This window comes from Perca fluviatilis, chromosome 7, assembly GCF_010015445.1.
Source record: "Perca fluviatilis chromosome 7, GENO_Pfluv_1.0, whole genome shotgun sequence".
Taxonomy (NCBI): Eukaryota; Metazoa; Chordata; class Actinopteri; order Perciformes; family Percidae; genus Perca; species Perca fluviatilis.
The window spans coordinates 35,118,587-35,133,740 of NC_053118.1; the positions used below are offsets into that span (position 1 = coordinate 35,118,587).

Sequence of the window (15,154 nt, forward strand, 5' to 3'; positions counted from 1 at the left end):
TTATGTAGCCTATTGTATTCTGTATTCTTGTATTGTATTGAATGTGAAACTGTATGTTGTCTTGCACGCTTATGCTTTTCTTGGCCAGGTCACCGTTGCAAATGAGAACCTGTTCTCAACGGCCTACCTGGTTAAATAAAGGTTAAATAAAAAAAATAAAATGGATTCTACAGCGTAAAAACCTTTTTGTGTGACACAGAGTTGTAGTGTGGTTCACAGTAACACAATCACACATGTATGTTTGGTCTATAAAGATGGGGGCTGTCTTTTCTCTTCTCAGAACAGAGGACTTATACACAGATGATCTGCTGGATCTTGAGCTGCTGCAAGACGCCCAGCTGTACCCCACATGAGCCCCGAGAATCTTTCAGCGTGTCCTGTTCAGACTGTTAACACTGGAAACAAAGCTATTATTCACATATTTATCATATTTGTTTGTTTTTTATATATATTATTACAATATTTTTGTGTATGTGTGTCTTTGACATGCTGTTTGTCTTTTTTTCCCTGTCAATTGTCATTATTGAGATTTACAACAGAAACGAACAATAAAAATGTACTGGTTGTTATGACTGTTTTTCTTTTTTTAATGGAAATATATAATATAAAATAATATAACATGGTATAAAATAAAATAACATAAAAAATATAGATAAAATAATATAAAATAATATAACATAATATAATAATAAAAAAATATATAATATAAAATAATATAACATGGTATAAAATAATATAACATAAAAATATAGATCAAATAATATAAAATAATATAACATATAATATAATATAAAATAATGAAATCGTGGACTTAAACTACCAGCATGCATCGCTCCCGTTCTCCCGGCGCCAACGCCCCGTGACACGTCATAACCTCGCGCAGAACATGGCTACCGCAAGTGCAGCGAAAACACAACACCGATGATTTTGGGACAAATTATCATCTAATTTTGACTTAAAACCTCACAATGTCCGACTCATTGAAAACACAGACTCTTCAGGATCGACTGGACCGTCTACAGGAGCTGACAGAGTTCACAGAGAACTGCAAAAAGCAGCTAAACGATATCTTTGAAACGCTGGGATGGTCGCTCGACGACTCCAACCAGGTAGCTAACCCGTTGGGTTAACGTTAGTTTAGCGTTAGCGTTTAGTTTTTAACGTCTCTCCGAATAAAAATAACACGACGTGGTTATCTTATTCAGAATTTAATGGAGGAAAAGCGTTGCTTTTCAGTTGCCGAAACGCGGTGTTGTTTGTATGTTTTTTGTATTGTGCCCTGCCAGGGGACTGCAGATGTACATTAGCCTGTGGCTAACTCTGGTACATAGACATAGACATATAAGAAGCTCTGGTACAATGCATGAAATGGTAACATTTATGTTTAAAATTGCACGTGGTCCCTAATAAATAAAATAAACTAATAATAAGTCAAAAAAGAGAGTATCCTAAAGAAAAGTCGTCAGAACTGAGAGACCTGACCCAGACATTACTATATTATTATTATTAGTATTATTATTATTATTATTATTATTATACCTTATTACGAAGACAAAGAAGGGAAAAACTAAAACAAGTAGAAAAAAACAACACCATCATAAGACTAATAGAAAGACTAAATAAACTGAAATATCAGATGAAACTTATATTTGTGTGTGCAGACTGAAACTCAGAGCCAGAGTGGGGTGTGTCATCTAAAAATAAATCTAAAAACTTTTTTTTTTATTTAATTTTTTTTATGTTTTCACAGGAAGCAATGGAGCAGTGTCCCTACGACCCCAACCACAGAGTCCCGGTGAGGAGCATGGAGAAACACAAAGCCTCCTGCCGCCTCCGAAAGTTGGGCTACTCCGCTGAGGAGGAGGTAACATACACACGGCTCTAGTCCAAAGTAGAAAGTTATGAGTAGGGGTGGAACAAAATATAAATATGGCAACATGTGGTTGTCTTTTAGTCATGGGATACGAGAATCCATACGCTGGCGCCACGTATTGATATTGTAATTATTAAACAGGCGCTCAACACGTGAATAAGAGACAATTAAACATAAGTTAACCAGCCGAAGAGGAAGAGGTTTTCAACCGGATGGCCATAGACTGTTAATATTAATGGACAATGCATCCGATTTGGTGAAGTGCTGCAAATGCGGCAGTGCCTTAAACCTGCATTCTATCTGAATTCCTGCAGGGGGCGACACGTGCGGTTGCAAAAGGAGTTCGGTTTGTGTAGAAGTCTATGAGAAAGTGACCCACTTCTCACTTGATTTATTACCTCAGTAAACATTTTCATAATGACTTTATGGTCTCAATCGCTAGTTTTAAGTCTTCTGCAACACAGAAGGATCTTCATTTTCTGAATTATGGTCTCGATTTTAAAATCGTCGATAAAGCAGGAGGTGTGTTAGGGCGTGGCTATGATGTAATTGACAGTTTGCGTCTTATATGTGATATAACTATGGGACAAAGATATATGTAAAACCTAGCGAAGCTAAATCTTACCTCGAATTATATGGGCTAGCTTTCTGCAGCAGTTGCATCCAGATTACCAGTGAAAGTGTGTAACGTAACGTAGAGTGTAAACAGCGTTGCCAACTCTCAGCTGATGTCACAGTCAGATACCGCACCAACAGTCTATGGCTCCTCCTTCTTGTCTAAAATCGTCACATTCCCAACCAGGATGGCTGCGCCCGTAATGGCAAACTCGACGACTCATAGCAGATCTCCACAAAGCAATGGGTGACGTCACACATGCTCTGTCCATTAGTATTAGACAGTCTATGGTGATGGCGGACAGCAGTTTGAGGAAAATAACAGATGCCACGTTTAGGTCCAAAGTCTGGACTCACTTCGGCGTTTATACCATTGATGGGACAAACTAAATTGATAAGAACGAGTACGCAATATGCAAGAACTGCCTCGTAAAAGTAAATGATTAATTATAGGATTGTCTAGCAATATTGTGATTATCCCCGGATTTTTGTATTGGGATATCATGTTTCGTCCATCTTATTGTATCGTGAGGTACCCAGCTCTGATTTCCACCCTAGTTATGAGTAAGGCGTTTCAGACGTTTACTATAAATTTCCCTTTACGGGTGTATTTTACAACCTCAATCTGTACCAGTACTCCATGAACTGTGTGTTAATGTAATGCTCTTAATCATTAAGAGAGCAGTAAAAGGGTTTTATCACTCTATTGCAGGCGGAGATGTTCGACCCTTCTGTGTGTTATGAGAACAGCAGTGTCAGAAGCTTCACGATGGGTGAGTCATTATTGATTACCGTTATCTTAAATCCCAGTTCAGATAATCTGGGTCAAGGGTGCAATAAAATGACATTTTTTTTCCTTTTTTAAATCAGAATCAGAAGATTTATTGTCATTGCACAAAATGAATGACATTTTTAGCAGCAGTTCACCCAGTAACATAGATATTAATCTACAAAGACAAGACATTAATAGTAAAACAACAATCATAAATAGAAAGAAATACACACTCAAAAAGTACTAGGTGAATGTGTGTGTGTTCGTGTGGGGGTGTGCTAGTGAGTATGTGTGTGTTTTAGTGTGGTGATGGCTTGTGGAAAGGAGCTTTGATTTGAAGAAAATGTCTTGAAGGCCATAAAATTATTATGATGCTTTTGTTCCTGGAAATAACAACATAGAAAATACAACCACTGTTATTATATAAAGTTATATAGCTCCAAAGATCACCTGCTTAAAGTCAAAATGTTCTGGACAATAATTTTTTTTTTTTAAAGGGGAAGATAAAAAGTACCTAAAAACTAATTACCTTTTTTTTCTTGTCCTTGTTTTTGGGATTACTTTTTCTAAAGATACGTTTAAAGAACAGGAAAGAAAACACTTAAAGAACTGCAAGACTATCAAATACTTGTTTCATTTCTAAGATCTTTTTATTGTTTCTTCATTTAAAACATAATTTGTTTTTAATCTTTTACTATGGGATGATTTGAAATACAAAAAGAAGTTAACGTGTATGTTTCTGGTTTAACCAGCCCTGCCCAGGAAAACACACTTTGTACATTTCTTGGTACATTTTTCAGTTGCCATCATGTCATTTTCTTTCATTCAGACAAATCCACCCAGCACCAGGTGATCCTGCAGGCGAGGTCTGCTGCACCGCTGATGAGGATGGAGGGAGTCTTCTGGCAAGGTGTGAGCTTAACTTGTAAAGGTTCACTGTCAGAGGCGCAAATGTATAGCGTCCTGACCAGAGATAGGTTTATAGTTAGATTTCATAATCCATTAACGTTTAGTCTTAAACTCCAGATGCGGTGACTAACCACTAGATGTCACCAGAGCAATATCTTGTGCCATCCTCACTTACTCGTTACTCAGCTGTTTGCTCCCTCTTGACCTAAATCGGCCTCATCCCCCCCTCCTCAAATATGAATCCCACTAAATAAGAACCTATATTTTCTTGATTTGGGATTGTTGGTTTTTATTTGATGTCATATTTCTGCTGACGTATCTTATCCGTGTGTTGTGTGTTCTGTTTGCAGTGACAATGGTGAGTATTAGAGAGGAGCTGGGCTCTAGAAAGTTCTGCAGCTCTGGTTCAGGCTTGCCTGATTACGTGTAGTATCCTTTAACATCATATCCTTTTAAAAACCCAGGGCTGGGCTGGGACACACACACACACACACACACACCGTATACATATTTTAACAAACTCTTTTCCCTTTACGTGTTGGGGAAAATCTTCATACACAAGACAAGACTTCATGTGCATAATATTAACGTCCCTTCCTCTTTCTGTGCAGTCTGCTGCTGAAATTATTCCAGTTAAAAGCCATGATCGCTTACTGATTTCAATCACTAGATCCATATTGATCACAAAAAAGGAGATGAACAATTGATAAAAGCTCACAGCTGGACTCGTATCGTGGCCACGAGTTCTGTTGACCACATCCAGATGTATAATAGTGTTTTGTTTTTTTAAAGCACAGTGATTTGTGTGTAAAGCTTCTCTGGTCCTCCATCAGGTCAGTACACAGGCCAGCCCGTCGACGTACCTGAGAACCACAAGCGCGCGGTGTGTGACCTCACTGTGGCCGACCGACTTGCTCTGTACGATCATGTGGTCGGCGTCCTCAACCAGCAGACGGAAGCGGCCTCCTCCAGCAACGACGATCTCTACGTAGACTTGGTGTCCAAACTCCAGAAGGGTAAGACTTGCACATCACGGTGAAGACTTCCAAAAGCCTCCCAAACATCAGAATGATACAAAAACCAAACTGGGTCAGATTACATGTACATGGGAAAACCGCAACAATTTTGCTCATAAAATCTTCCTTATTAGCTGTTTGTTCCCTAATATTACTGTTAAAAATAGTTTGTTTGGCTTCGCATTTTGCTTTTATTTTGGTGAATACACAAAGGGCAGTTTATTTTTCCCCTCAGCGTTGCCCTCAGGTAAAATGTGTGTGTGTTTGTGTGTAGATGAACAACAGAACGAACCAAAGACTCACCTGGAGCTGATGGCAGAGATGAGGGACTACAAGAGGCGGCGTCAGTCTTACCGAGCCAAGAACGTTCACATCACCAAGAAGTCCTACACCGAGGTACCAGCGAGCAACAGGGCAATGTTTGGCTGCTCCTTTTTTACCCATAATCCCTTCTATATGTTGTCACACATTTTCAGGCATCCTTGTGCTGTTGGTTTATATCTTCAGAGTTCAAATGGCTTTGTTCTTGAGGACAGGTGGTACAGGCAAACAGGAAGGAAAAAAAAACATTAAGCAAATGCTCAACACCATCGCTCAAGATCCTGACAGTCCAGCGCACAACAGAAGTTCCCCCCCTCCCCCGCTCATCACGTCTCATTACCTTTCTTGATTTTGTATTCTTGTTTTTGGCATTGAATTCAATTGTATTTATAGTATAAAATCATAACAAGAGTTATGTCAAGACACTTTACAGATGGAGTAGGTCTACACCACACTCTATAATTTACAAAGACCCGAAAATTCCAGTAATTCCCCCAAGAGCAAGCATTTAGTGGCGAGGAAAAACCCGCTTTTAGGAAGAAACCTCAGACAGACCCAGGCTCTTGGTAGGCGGTGTCTGACGGTGGCAGTTGGAGGTGTAATGAACATTGGCAATAACGGTCACAATAAAGATAATGGATCAGTGACTAGAAATAGTAGTTGTAGTAATTCAGGGCACGGCAGGGTGTTACAGGGTGTAGCAGGGCACCGCGGGGAGTGGCAGGGTGTAGCAGGACTTACCAGGGCACTGCAGAGCGTAGCAGGGTGCAGAGCACGACCACGGCGACAGCTGCAACCATGATTTAGGTGTCACCCTAATCCAAGGAAAACTGCTGGAAAAAACATAAGGACTCTGGGGAATAAGCTCCCCAGTGCTAAGTTAGTAACAAGCATTTCTGGGACATGGATGCACACGTTTAGGCCTTTACTGTGACAGCTTAGGGGAGAGCGAGAGGGGGAATGGCATGCAGGTAAGTGCCGCAGGTCGGCAACAAACCCGTGGCCTCTGCGTCGAGGACTGAGCATCTATATATGGCCGCACGCCTCTACCACTAGGCCACCCAGGCACCCAACGTCTCATTACCTTTCGCAAGCAATTTAAACGGGTTCAAAATCATCCGTCAAGTAATGTAGTAAAGCCGCAGGACACTGGCTGTTTTGACCAATCAATGCACAGAAATCTTCCATCACTACACCCTGAGGAAGGCTCGAGCCGACACGCCAATAGAGTTAAAGGCCTTTTTAATTTTTTGTAACCAACCTTTAATGCCTGCATATGTTTTTTTTATGACTTTTCTGGTCATAACTCTTCCTCCTGTCCATGAACTTTATAAAGGTACTAATTGATTGTGACTGTGATCACCCTGTAGGTGATCAGAGAGGTGATCAACGTCCACTCAGAGGAGCTCAGCAGACAGTGGAGAGAAGAGGAGGACGAATCGACGAGATCTGAACTCTCCTCCCAAAGGTACGACAAAACACCGTGACCCCCCTGACGATGATGTCATTTTGTTTAATAAGGAAATGAAACGTGTTTTTGGAGCGAGAAATAATCTGTTAGAGCACTGTGTCAACGATTTGATATTCTCTGTCTGTCAGGCGTCGGCTGGATGAGAGGCGGTCGCTGTCGTCAGAGTCTCGCCACTCCCACAGCAGACGCCATCGCAGCCGAGAGCGAAGCAAAGACAGAGAGAGCAAGAAGAAGAGGAAGAAGAGGGAGAGGTGAGAGAGGACAAATTAACTAATATTGTTTGTAGATGTTTTTTTTTATGCTTCATTACTGGATGCTTAACATAAGTTTCTTTTTTTAAAACAACTTGTACAAAATGCAGCTGCCAGACTATTAACTATCACACCAATCCTTGCATCCCTTTATTTGCTTCCCGTGAAATGTAGTAGTAGTAGTAGTAGTAGTAGTAGTAGTAGTAGTAGTAGTAGTAGTAGTAGTAGTAGTAGTGGGAGTGGGGCAGTTGGGTTTGCGGCACAGTCGCAAGGCACGTCATGACAGGACATCAGACATTTGATACAAACAAATAGTCCCTACATCAGACATAACATGAGGAACATACATCATCACACACTATACACCCTTGGGTATGACCAGGCCAGCTGGACATCTAGCTTATTTTGACTGATTTAAGGCTTTTATGGCTTGTGGTACAAAAGGGAATTTGGATGTGTTCTTGGTCAGAAGGGGGGTGCAGAAACGACGCCTAGATGGCAGTAGTTTAAAAGGAGCTGCCAGGGGGGTGTGTGTAGTCACATACAATGTATTTGGCCTTTCTCACCACACCAGTCTGTCTTTGTAAATGTGTTCAATGCTCGGTAGTGTTATGCCAAGCAACTTGCTGGCAGTTGTAACTGTTTTTTTCTGATTCTTTTTCTGTGACTCAGTGTCATTTCCAAACCAGCAGATAATACAGAAATAAAAGCAGTATAAAAAAAAAATCATATAGAATACCGTCTAAGATCCTTCAAGGCATTACATGACCTCCCCGCTACATTTCTGAGCTCCTTGTTCCTCACTCCACTACACGCCCACTCAGATCCTCGCCCTTTGGTCTTTTATCAGTTCCTCGCTCCAACTACAAAACCATAGGAGATGGTTTTTTTTTTTTTTTTCGCTCCCCCCCCGAATCTTCTGCCTCAGTCGGTCAGGTCTGCTGAATCTCTGGACTCTTTTTTTTTTTTTTTTAAAACGTCTTTTACAAACCCACCTTTATACATTAGCCTTTGTGTAAAGGGCTGCACCACCTTTATGCTGTATTTTAAACGTAATGTTTTATTCTTTATTTATTTCTTCATATGTACAGGGTAACCGCTGGGTCTTAAAAGTCTTAACAATGTCTTAAATATAATATTCAAAAAATAAGGCCTTAAAAGTCTTACATTTCTTTAGAAAGTCTTATATTTTGTTCACAAAGGTCTAACATTTGTATTGTCCTTTCATAAGATTAAATAACTCCTTCATTGTTTCTTCAGAAAGCATGCGTTTTAAGTAGCCTACTACAATAAATGTATTAAATTCAAGTACTTGGTAAACAATTATTTTTGTAGTCTAAAATCCTTTCTGATATTCCATTATATTCTACATACTTTTGCCAGTATGTTCATAAAGTTGGTATTAAATTTCATTCTAAATGGTATTAAAAATTTCTTAAAAAGCTCTTAAATTGAACTTGTGGAAGCCTGTGTGTGAAGCACTTTGTAACTGCGTTTGTAACTGTTTCTAAAAGTGCTGTATAAATAAAGTGTTACTCACTTCTTACAACGCAGCTGTAGAACAAATATCAGATGGCAACCGTCATTGGTCAAAACTTTATTGGTAAAACTGGCTTTTGTTTCTGAAAGTGACAAAACGTATTCTCACTGTTGTCGCATCTTTGCAGGGATTCCCGTTCTCCTGATGACCACCACCACGACCGCAAGAAGAAGAAAAAGAAAAAGAAAGAGGAGAGGGAGAAGTGCTAGTGCTGGATCAGCAACAACAGATCAGATGAGGTCAAAGGTCATTGTGGCTCCTACGGGTCAGAAGATGTCAGGTGTCACAACATTTTAAGATTATAAACAAGGGGAGATAAATAAATGGGAATAAAGTTTTGGGAACCAGCAACATCAACATTTTTGAGCTTTTTGTGCTTCACAAACACCATTTTAAAATCTAAAATATTCTTTTCATATCATGTTTTAATACTACTGCTTTTTTAAAAGCTTCTCAGTTTTTACAGTGTAATTCCATGTCTGCAACTAACGATTATTTTCCTTCTCGATTAATCTGTTGATTATTGTTGTTTGGTCTCTAAAATGTCAGAAAATGGTGAAAAATGTGGACCAGTGTTTCCCAAAGCCCAAGAAGATGTCGTCAAATGTCTCGTTTTGTTCACAACTCAAAGATATTCAGTTCACTGTCACAGAGGAGAGAATAAACTAGAACAATATTCACATTTAACAAGCTGACATCACAGAATTTTTACTCTTTATTCATACAAAATGACTCCAACTGTCGCTGGTTAGCTCAGTTGGTAGAGCGGGTGCACACGTGCAGAGGTGTATTCCTCGATGCAGAAGGTCCAGGGTTCGAATCCGACCTGTATGTCCCCCCTCCCCTTTCGTATCTCAGCTTTCCTCTCTAATAAAGGCAGAAATGCCACATAAAATAAAAAGACTCAAACTGATCAATTTGAATATCTAAATAGTTGGCGACTAATTGAATAGTTGACAAATGATTGATTAATCCCCCACGCGCCTCTTCCTGATTGGCTGTGAGTGGTTTTCAACTACGGACCACGTGGAATGTTGGACGGGAGTGCCATAGCTGGCACACTCATGTCACGGGGTCAAAGGTCACTCTGGTTTCGGGCTTGACTTTGCAGTGTCCTCACGTGTTTACACAAGGTTTCTGCAGTCGTTGGGAAGAATCCTGGGAAGTCTTTTCATTTGAAATGTGGGTTTCAGAGGTCTTTCGGAGAGAAAAAAAATCCAGTTTGTAAAAAAAGATGCTACTTAAAATGTTCAAGACATCATTTTAACATTAGATCACACATTATGTAATGAGCTGTCACTAGACTTGTGAAGGGGAACGCGTACGATTCTTTAACTGTAAGTTGAACAAACTCGCGGCTGCTTCATCGAGGACTGAGCCTCTGTATATGGGCGCACGCCCTACCAGGTGAGCTAGCCAGGCACCCGTAGAGATACATGCTTCTGAATAAACTCAAACTTTGCAACATTGCTCTAAAGGCTTCAATTGGCATCAACTCACGACTATTTTTGGTCGAAAAAACAAAAGACAATGAAAAATGTACAACACCTTTCCCCCCGAGCCCAAGATCAATTCAATTTTATTTATAGTATCAAATCATAACATAAGTTATCTCGAGACACTTTACAGATAGAGTAGGTCTAGACCACACTCTATAATTTACAAAGCCCCAACAATTCCAGTAATTCCCTCAAGAGCAAGCAGTGCGACAGTGGCGAGATGACATCATTCAACATCTTTCAACATCATTTCAACATCATTCAACATCTTTTGTCTAACCAAGAGTCCAAAAATCTAAGATATTCTGTTTTCCCGTAATGTCAAGAGTTAGTAAAACTGCAAGTTCTCACATTTTAGGAGTTGGAACCATCAAATGTTTAGCATTTTTTTTGCTCAAAAGATTACTTAAAAGATTCATCGATTATTAAAATAGTTGCTTAAATGTTCTGTTGATCAACTTATAGTTGCAGCTCTAGTTCAGATCAGTGTGGAGTTTAGCCTAGCTCATTTAAATTAAGTCTAATTTAATTCTTTCATCACTGTACAGTTTTAGTTCATTCTATTTTTCAGATTATTTCATTCAATATATTTTTTAAAGTCCTCTGTTTGGGGTGGCCTCTAGCTCACCTAGTAAGAGCGTGCGCCCCATGTAGGCCTTGGCCTGGGTTCGAATCCAACCTGTACCCCTTTACTGTGTCGTCCCATCTCTTTCCTGTCTATCCACTGTCATTACAGAATCAAAGGAAAACCCCCAGACAATAATCTTAAAGAAAAGAAAGCCCTATGTTAAAAAAGTTTGGGATTTTTCAGAAAACAAAACCTTTTTGTATCCTGATGTTGACAAAGATTACTTCTTCTGATATAATGAAGGTTACTGTGACAAGATAAAAACGTATTGTTCAGTATAGAAATTGGGCTGCGTTGCCATTTTGAGCTGAAGATAAAGTGTTTGCTGCCTCTTGCAAAAGTGTAAAGTGTTGACGTGTTACAAGTTGACTTTTTGGCATGAAGATTATGGTTTGTTGGCAGGATATCTCATAAACCACTAAACAGTTTTCAGTGAAATGTGGTGGCAAGTTGTAAGCAAAAGAGTTCATTTGTGGTGGAGATTTCAGATATTAAAATGTGAAAAGAATAATGTAGGTTAAAAGTTAAGACTTTGCTGGCATGAATTTTCTGCGAAAATCCATCCATCTCTTTTTCTCCCTGTGTGTTCTCTGCCGATGCTGTATTCTGGCTCAGGTATTTCTCACCCTGTTGAGGCACAGAGATAGACGACAAGAAGAAGAAGAAGAAAAAAAGTCGGAGAGGATCCCGTCAGTGCCTGGGAACCTGAGGGATCCTGGAGAGACAGAGAGGGGACAGAGACAGGACAGGGGGAACCATCGGGGTGATAATTCTGTGAGGAGAGCTGCTCAGGGAAAGCTAAATCAGGTCGTTTCTTTATCCTCGTCTGTATCCTGAAAGAGTCCTGTGCAGGATCTGGTCTGGTCTGAGGGGACTGCAGCACCATGGGAGCCTCCAGCGACAAGGTAAGAGAGGACGGTCTGGGTTTGGCCAGGGGCCCTGAAGGTTGGGTGTCTGTTTTAGCCCCCTGATGGGAGCAGCGGTGGAATAATAGTTGATTTGAGTCAACTGGGATTAAATTAAAAGGATTTTTTGGGGAGTTAATGGAAAGAAAATTGTGTACACGTATCAGTTGTGGACTGTTTACTTTTGGAGAAATTGGACAGAGCCGTTGCAACGTGGTTGGTTACAGCAATGGGACACCTTGTAGAGCAAAGAAACTGTCCAGGTTCAGCGGTTTATAAACGGGACAAACAGTAGCTGGACATTTGAGTGTAAAAGTGATCCAGCAAAGGTTTGGGTTTTCCATCTTCAGTCTGAAGTGTTTCCCAGGGTGTCAACAAGCCCTTACAAGTGTCAAAATACCAGGCGTTTAAAATCAGTATTTTTAAAAATACATTTTAATAAGCGTATTCCTCCTTTCCACATTTAAATATTAGCAGATTTGCGGTCTCTTTGTTCGATTTAGTTTGTTTCTCCAGGAGCAAGATCAGAGGTTTCACAGCCTTGAAAACTCATTGACACACACTACCGGTCAAAAGTTTGGGGTCACTTCGAAATTTCCATTCCACTCCATTACAGACAGATTATCAGTTGAGATCAGTTGCATTGTTTTTTTAACCAGGGCAGCAGTTTTCAGATTACATTATGTGCTTACATAATTGTAAAAGGGTTCTCCAATGTTTTCTCAGTTTGCCTTTTAAAATGATATCAGATTAGTGAACAGAATGGGCCTTTGGAACATTGGATGAATGGTTGCTGATAATGGGCAATGTAGATATTGCATTAAAGATCAGCCACTTCTTTCTACAACAGTCGAGAACCCTTTTGCAATTATGTAAGAACATAATGTAATCTGGAAACTGCTGCCCTGGTTGAAAAAACCAATGCAACTGATCTCAGCAGGTATTCTGTTTGTAATGGACATTTCTAAGTGACCCCAAACTTTTGACCGGTAGTGTAATTCCAACAAATCTTTATACTTCCCTGACTCTGTGTTGGGGAAAAAAACAAACAGTTGTTGATAAACCAAATTCGTGTCATACTGAACCGACCTGCGGAGAGAATGTAGCTGAAACCCAGCAGTTATTTGTGCAAAAACTTTATTTAAACGTGTTTGTATTTGCTCTTAAAATAGTATTTTATTATTCATTTCTGCTACCTGCGTAACCCTTTCTTCAATACAACCGAGGGACTTACTCAGCGTCATGCATCACACTCAGGCGTGCTGAGAAATGTTGGTGTCAGTTGGTGTGAAACAATGAAGGGCTGTCTGGCTTTGTTTGGGAGTTCTGCTGAGAGGGCATTTCTGTGGATCATTTTCCGTTGTGGTTAATGATGACCGATTGGATTTCATCACTTGGCTGCCTGTGGCATTTTTCTCTTGAAAGATGCATCATATCAAAGCCTGATCTTTTACAGGATATATGTATGGATTTGTATTACCCCAGAAAGTGCATACCGGCCAGACCCAAGCGAGGCATTTTTATTTAGTGAAGTAAAGTACAATCCGTGTGAAAATAAAGAAACAAAACACCCTGAAATGTCAAAAGTTGGTGTGAAACAATGAAGGGCTGTCTGGCTTTGCTTGGGAGTTCTGCTGAGAGGGCATTTCTGTGGATCATTTTCCGTTGTGGTTAATGATGACCGATTGGATTTCGTCACTTGGCTGCCTGTGGCATTTTTCAAGCCTGATCTTTTACAGGATATATGTATGGATTTGTATTTCCCCTGAAACTCAAGTGAGGCATTTTTATTTAGTGAAGTAAAGTACCATCCGTGTGAAAATAATGACATTTGAGGCCCAAAAGGAAATGAAGAAACAAAACACCCTGAAATGTCAAAAGATGTGGCATTTTACAGCAGCGATGTTGCACGAAACAAACCACAAAAACCCGTGAGAAGATGTTAAATATGAAAGAGCATGCAGCGAATGTAGGGAGTGTCTCACCTCCCTGCCCCAGAGGTCCTGCAGGTCAGGATTATTAGTGTTTTTGCAACATGTTTCGCCTAATACTCCCATTACAGTTGACTTCGGTTGCCGAAACTAACCTTTAGTAGGTGTTAATTTATAGCATCATACTGTACAGCAAACACAGAAACACTGGTGGCAGAAAGAGTGTTTTAGGATAAAACTTCTTGAAATTTGGCAACAAAAAGAAATCATGTTGACTTGCAGTATAGTGTAATACTGAACTGGCCCTCAGAAAGAATCTGGTTGTAACCCACCAATTTTATTTGTACAAAAACATGCTTTGAACGTCTTTATATTTGATCTTAAAATAATATTTCATTATATCTTTCTGCTACCGGCATACACCCTGTAGATCAAGTTAAACACTCATTAATTTTTGTATTCTTTCCACCTTTTCTGTTTATTGTCTAACAAAACCATACATTGCCTCTACTCTTTGCTGCATTTTAACTTTTTTATTTATTTATTTCTTTTGAAAGAAAACAAAGTGTCAGCATTGGTCTCTTCATGGAATTTGTTGAAAATATAAAAAAAATTGCCAGCCATGACTGACAACTAATGACTTTTACCGCTCTACTTTTAACTAAATGGATAATTAAAGTTAAAGTTTTAAACAGAGTCATGTATAGTTGATTTGAAGTTTGGAGGGTTTAAATATTTCAGCTTTCATAATGTCCTTTTCCAAAATCTAATTTCTCACAAGCTCAAACGGAGATTTCACAAAGCACACGAGGACATTGGGATTATTGTGAAAATACAATCCCCTTCAGTTTATTGGTCCTTTGTTCAGCTTCTCCAGCACCGTTAAATGTTTAGGTTTTTTTCCCCCCACGGGTGGTGTTCAGGCTCCAAGTGAAGTTAAAGGAATGTCAGATGAGTCTGAGAAGAACTCTGCGGTTTTCACTCAGACAAAGAAACCTCTCTGTCTGTTTGATTCTCACCCAAGCACCAGCAGAGTCTCATCTGAGCAGCACAAACTCTCAGCAGCCGCAGGGCGGCCCTTTATGAACGTTGTTCTGATCCTCCCTGAGACGGCAGAGTCAGGAAGGCCATCACTGAAGGAACTTGATCACGCCTGCTGCTGTTTTGGTGCCAGTTTATGGGAGATGACCACATGTTTAAGCCGGATTCATCATGGCTGCACCTAAATCTGCAATCATCAACACGAATCATGGTTTGGGCGCTGGGGTTTCCACAAACAAATGCTGTTTTACATACAGCAAGTTAGACATCCATAATCTAGTTTGTCTTTGAGATTTCCAAAGAGAGGGCTCGTCCGGGATTTGAACCCGGGACCTCTCGCACCCTAAGCGAGAATCATACCCCTAGACCAACGAGCCATATG

At 39.9% G+C, this 15,154-nt stretch overlaps 2 protein-coding genes and 1 non-coding gene across 3 annotated transcripts in view; 2 read left to right on the plus strand and 1 right to left on the minus strand.

Annotated features, from left to right (window-relative positions):
* Positions 1 to 846: 846 nt before the first annotated feature.
* snrnp48 (small nuclear ribonucleoprotein 48 (U11/U12)) lies at positions 847 to 9,125 on the plus strand. The gene is made up of 9 exons (XM_039806534.1): positions 847 to 1,109; positions 1,751 to 1,864; positions 3,201 to 3,261; positions 4,090 to 4,170; positions 5,003 to 5,185; positions 5,460 to 5,581; positions 6,877 to 6,974; positions 7,106 to 7,228; positions 8,896 to 9,125. Exons 1-9 carry the CDS (start codon positions 969 to 971, stop codon positions 8,975 to 8,977), a joined length of 1,005 nt encoding a protein of 334 aa, XP_039662468.1. The 5' UTR covers positions 847 to 968; the 3' UTR covers positions 8,978 to 9,125.
* Positions 9,126 to 10,527: 1,402 nt separating this feature from the next.
* zgc:113232 (uncharacterized protein LOC541546 homolog) overlaps positions 10,528 to 15,154 on the plus strand; it is a 39,067-nt gene continuing 34,440 nt past the window's right edge. The window contains exon 1 of the mRNA XM_039806533.1: positions 10,528 to 11,800. Coding sequence (XP_039662467.1) covers positions 11,780 to 11,800 — 21 coding nt within the window. The 5' untranslated portion in view covers positions 10,528 to 11,779. The remainder of the gene's footprint in view (positions 11,801 to 15,154) is intronic.
* trnap-agg lies at positions 15,078 to 15,149 on the minus strand. The gene has a single exon. It is a non-coding gene; the product is annotated as a tRNA-Pro (tRNA).

What these genes read in the sequence shown, in the direction of transcription:
- snrnp48 (XM_039806534.1), top strand. Translation starts at nt 969, where the DNA reads ATGTCCGACTCATTGAAAACACAGACTCTTCAGGATCGACTGGACCGT. An exon ending in CGCTCGACGACTCCAACCAG is followed by an intron (nt 1,110 to 1,750) that starts GTAGCTAACCCG and finishes ATGTTTTCACAG; the next exon opens with GAAGCAATGGAGCAGTGTCC. An exon ending in GGTGTCCAAACTCCAGAAGG is followed by an intron (nt 5,186 to 5,459) that starts GTAAGACTTGCA and finishes GTTTGTGTGTAG; the next exon opens with ATGAACAACAGAACGAACCA.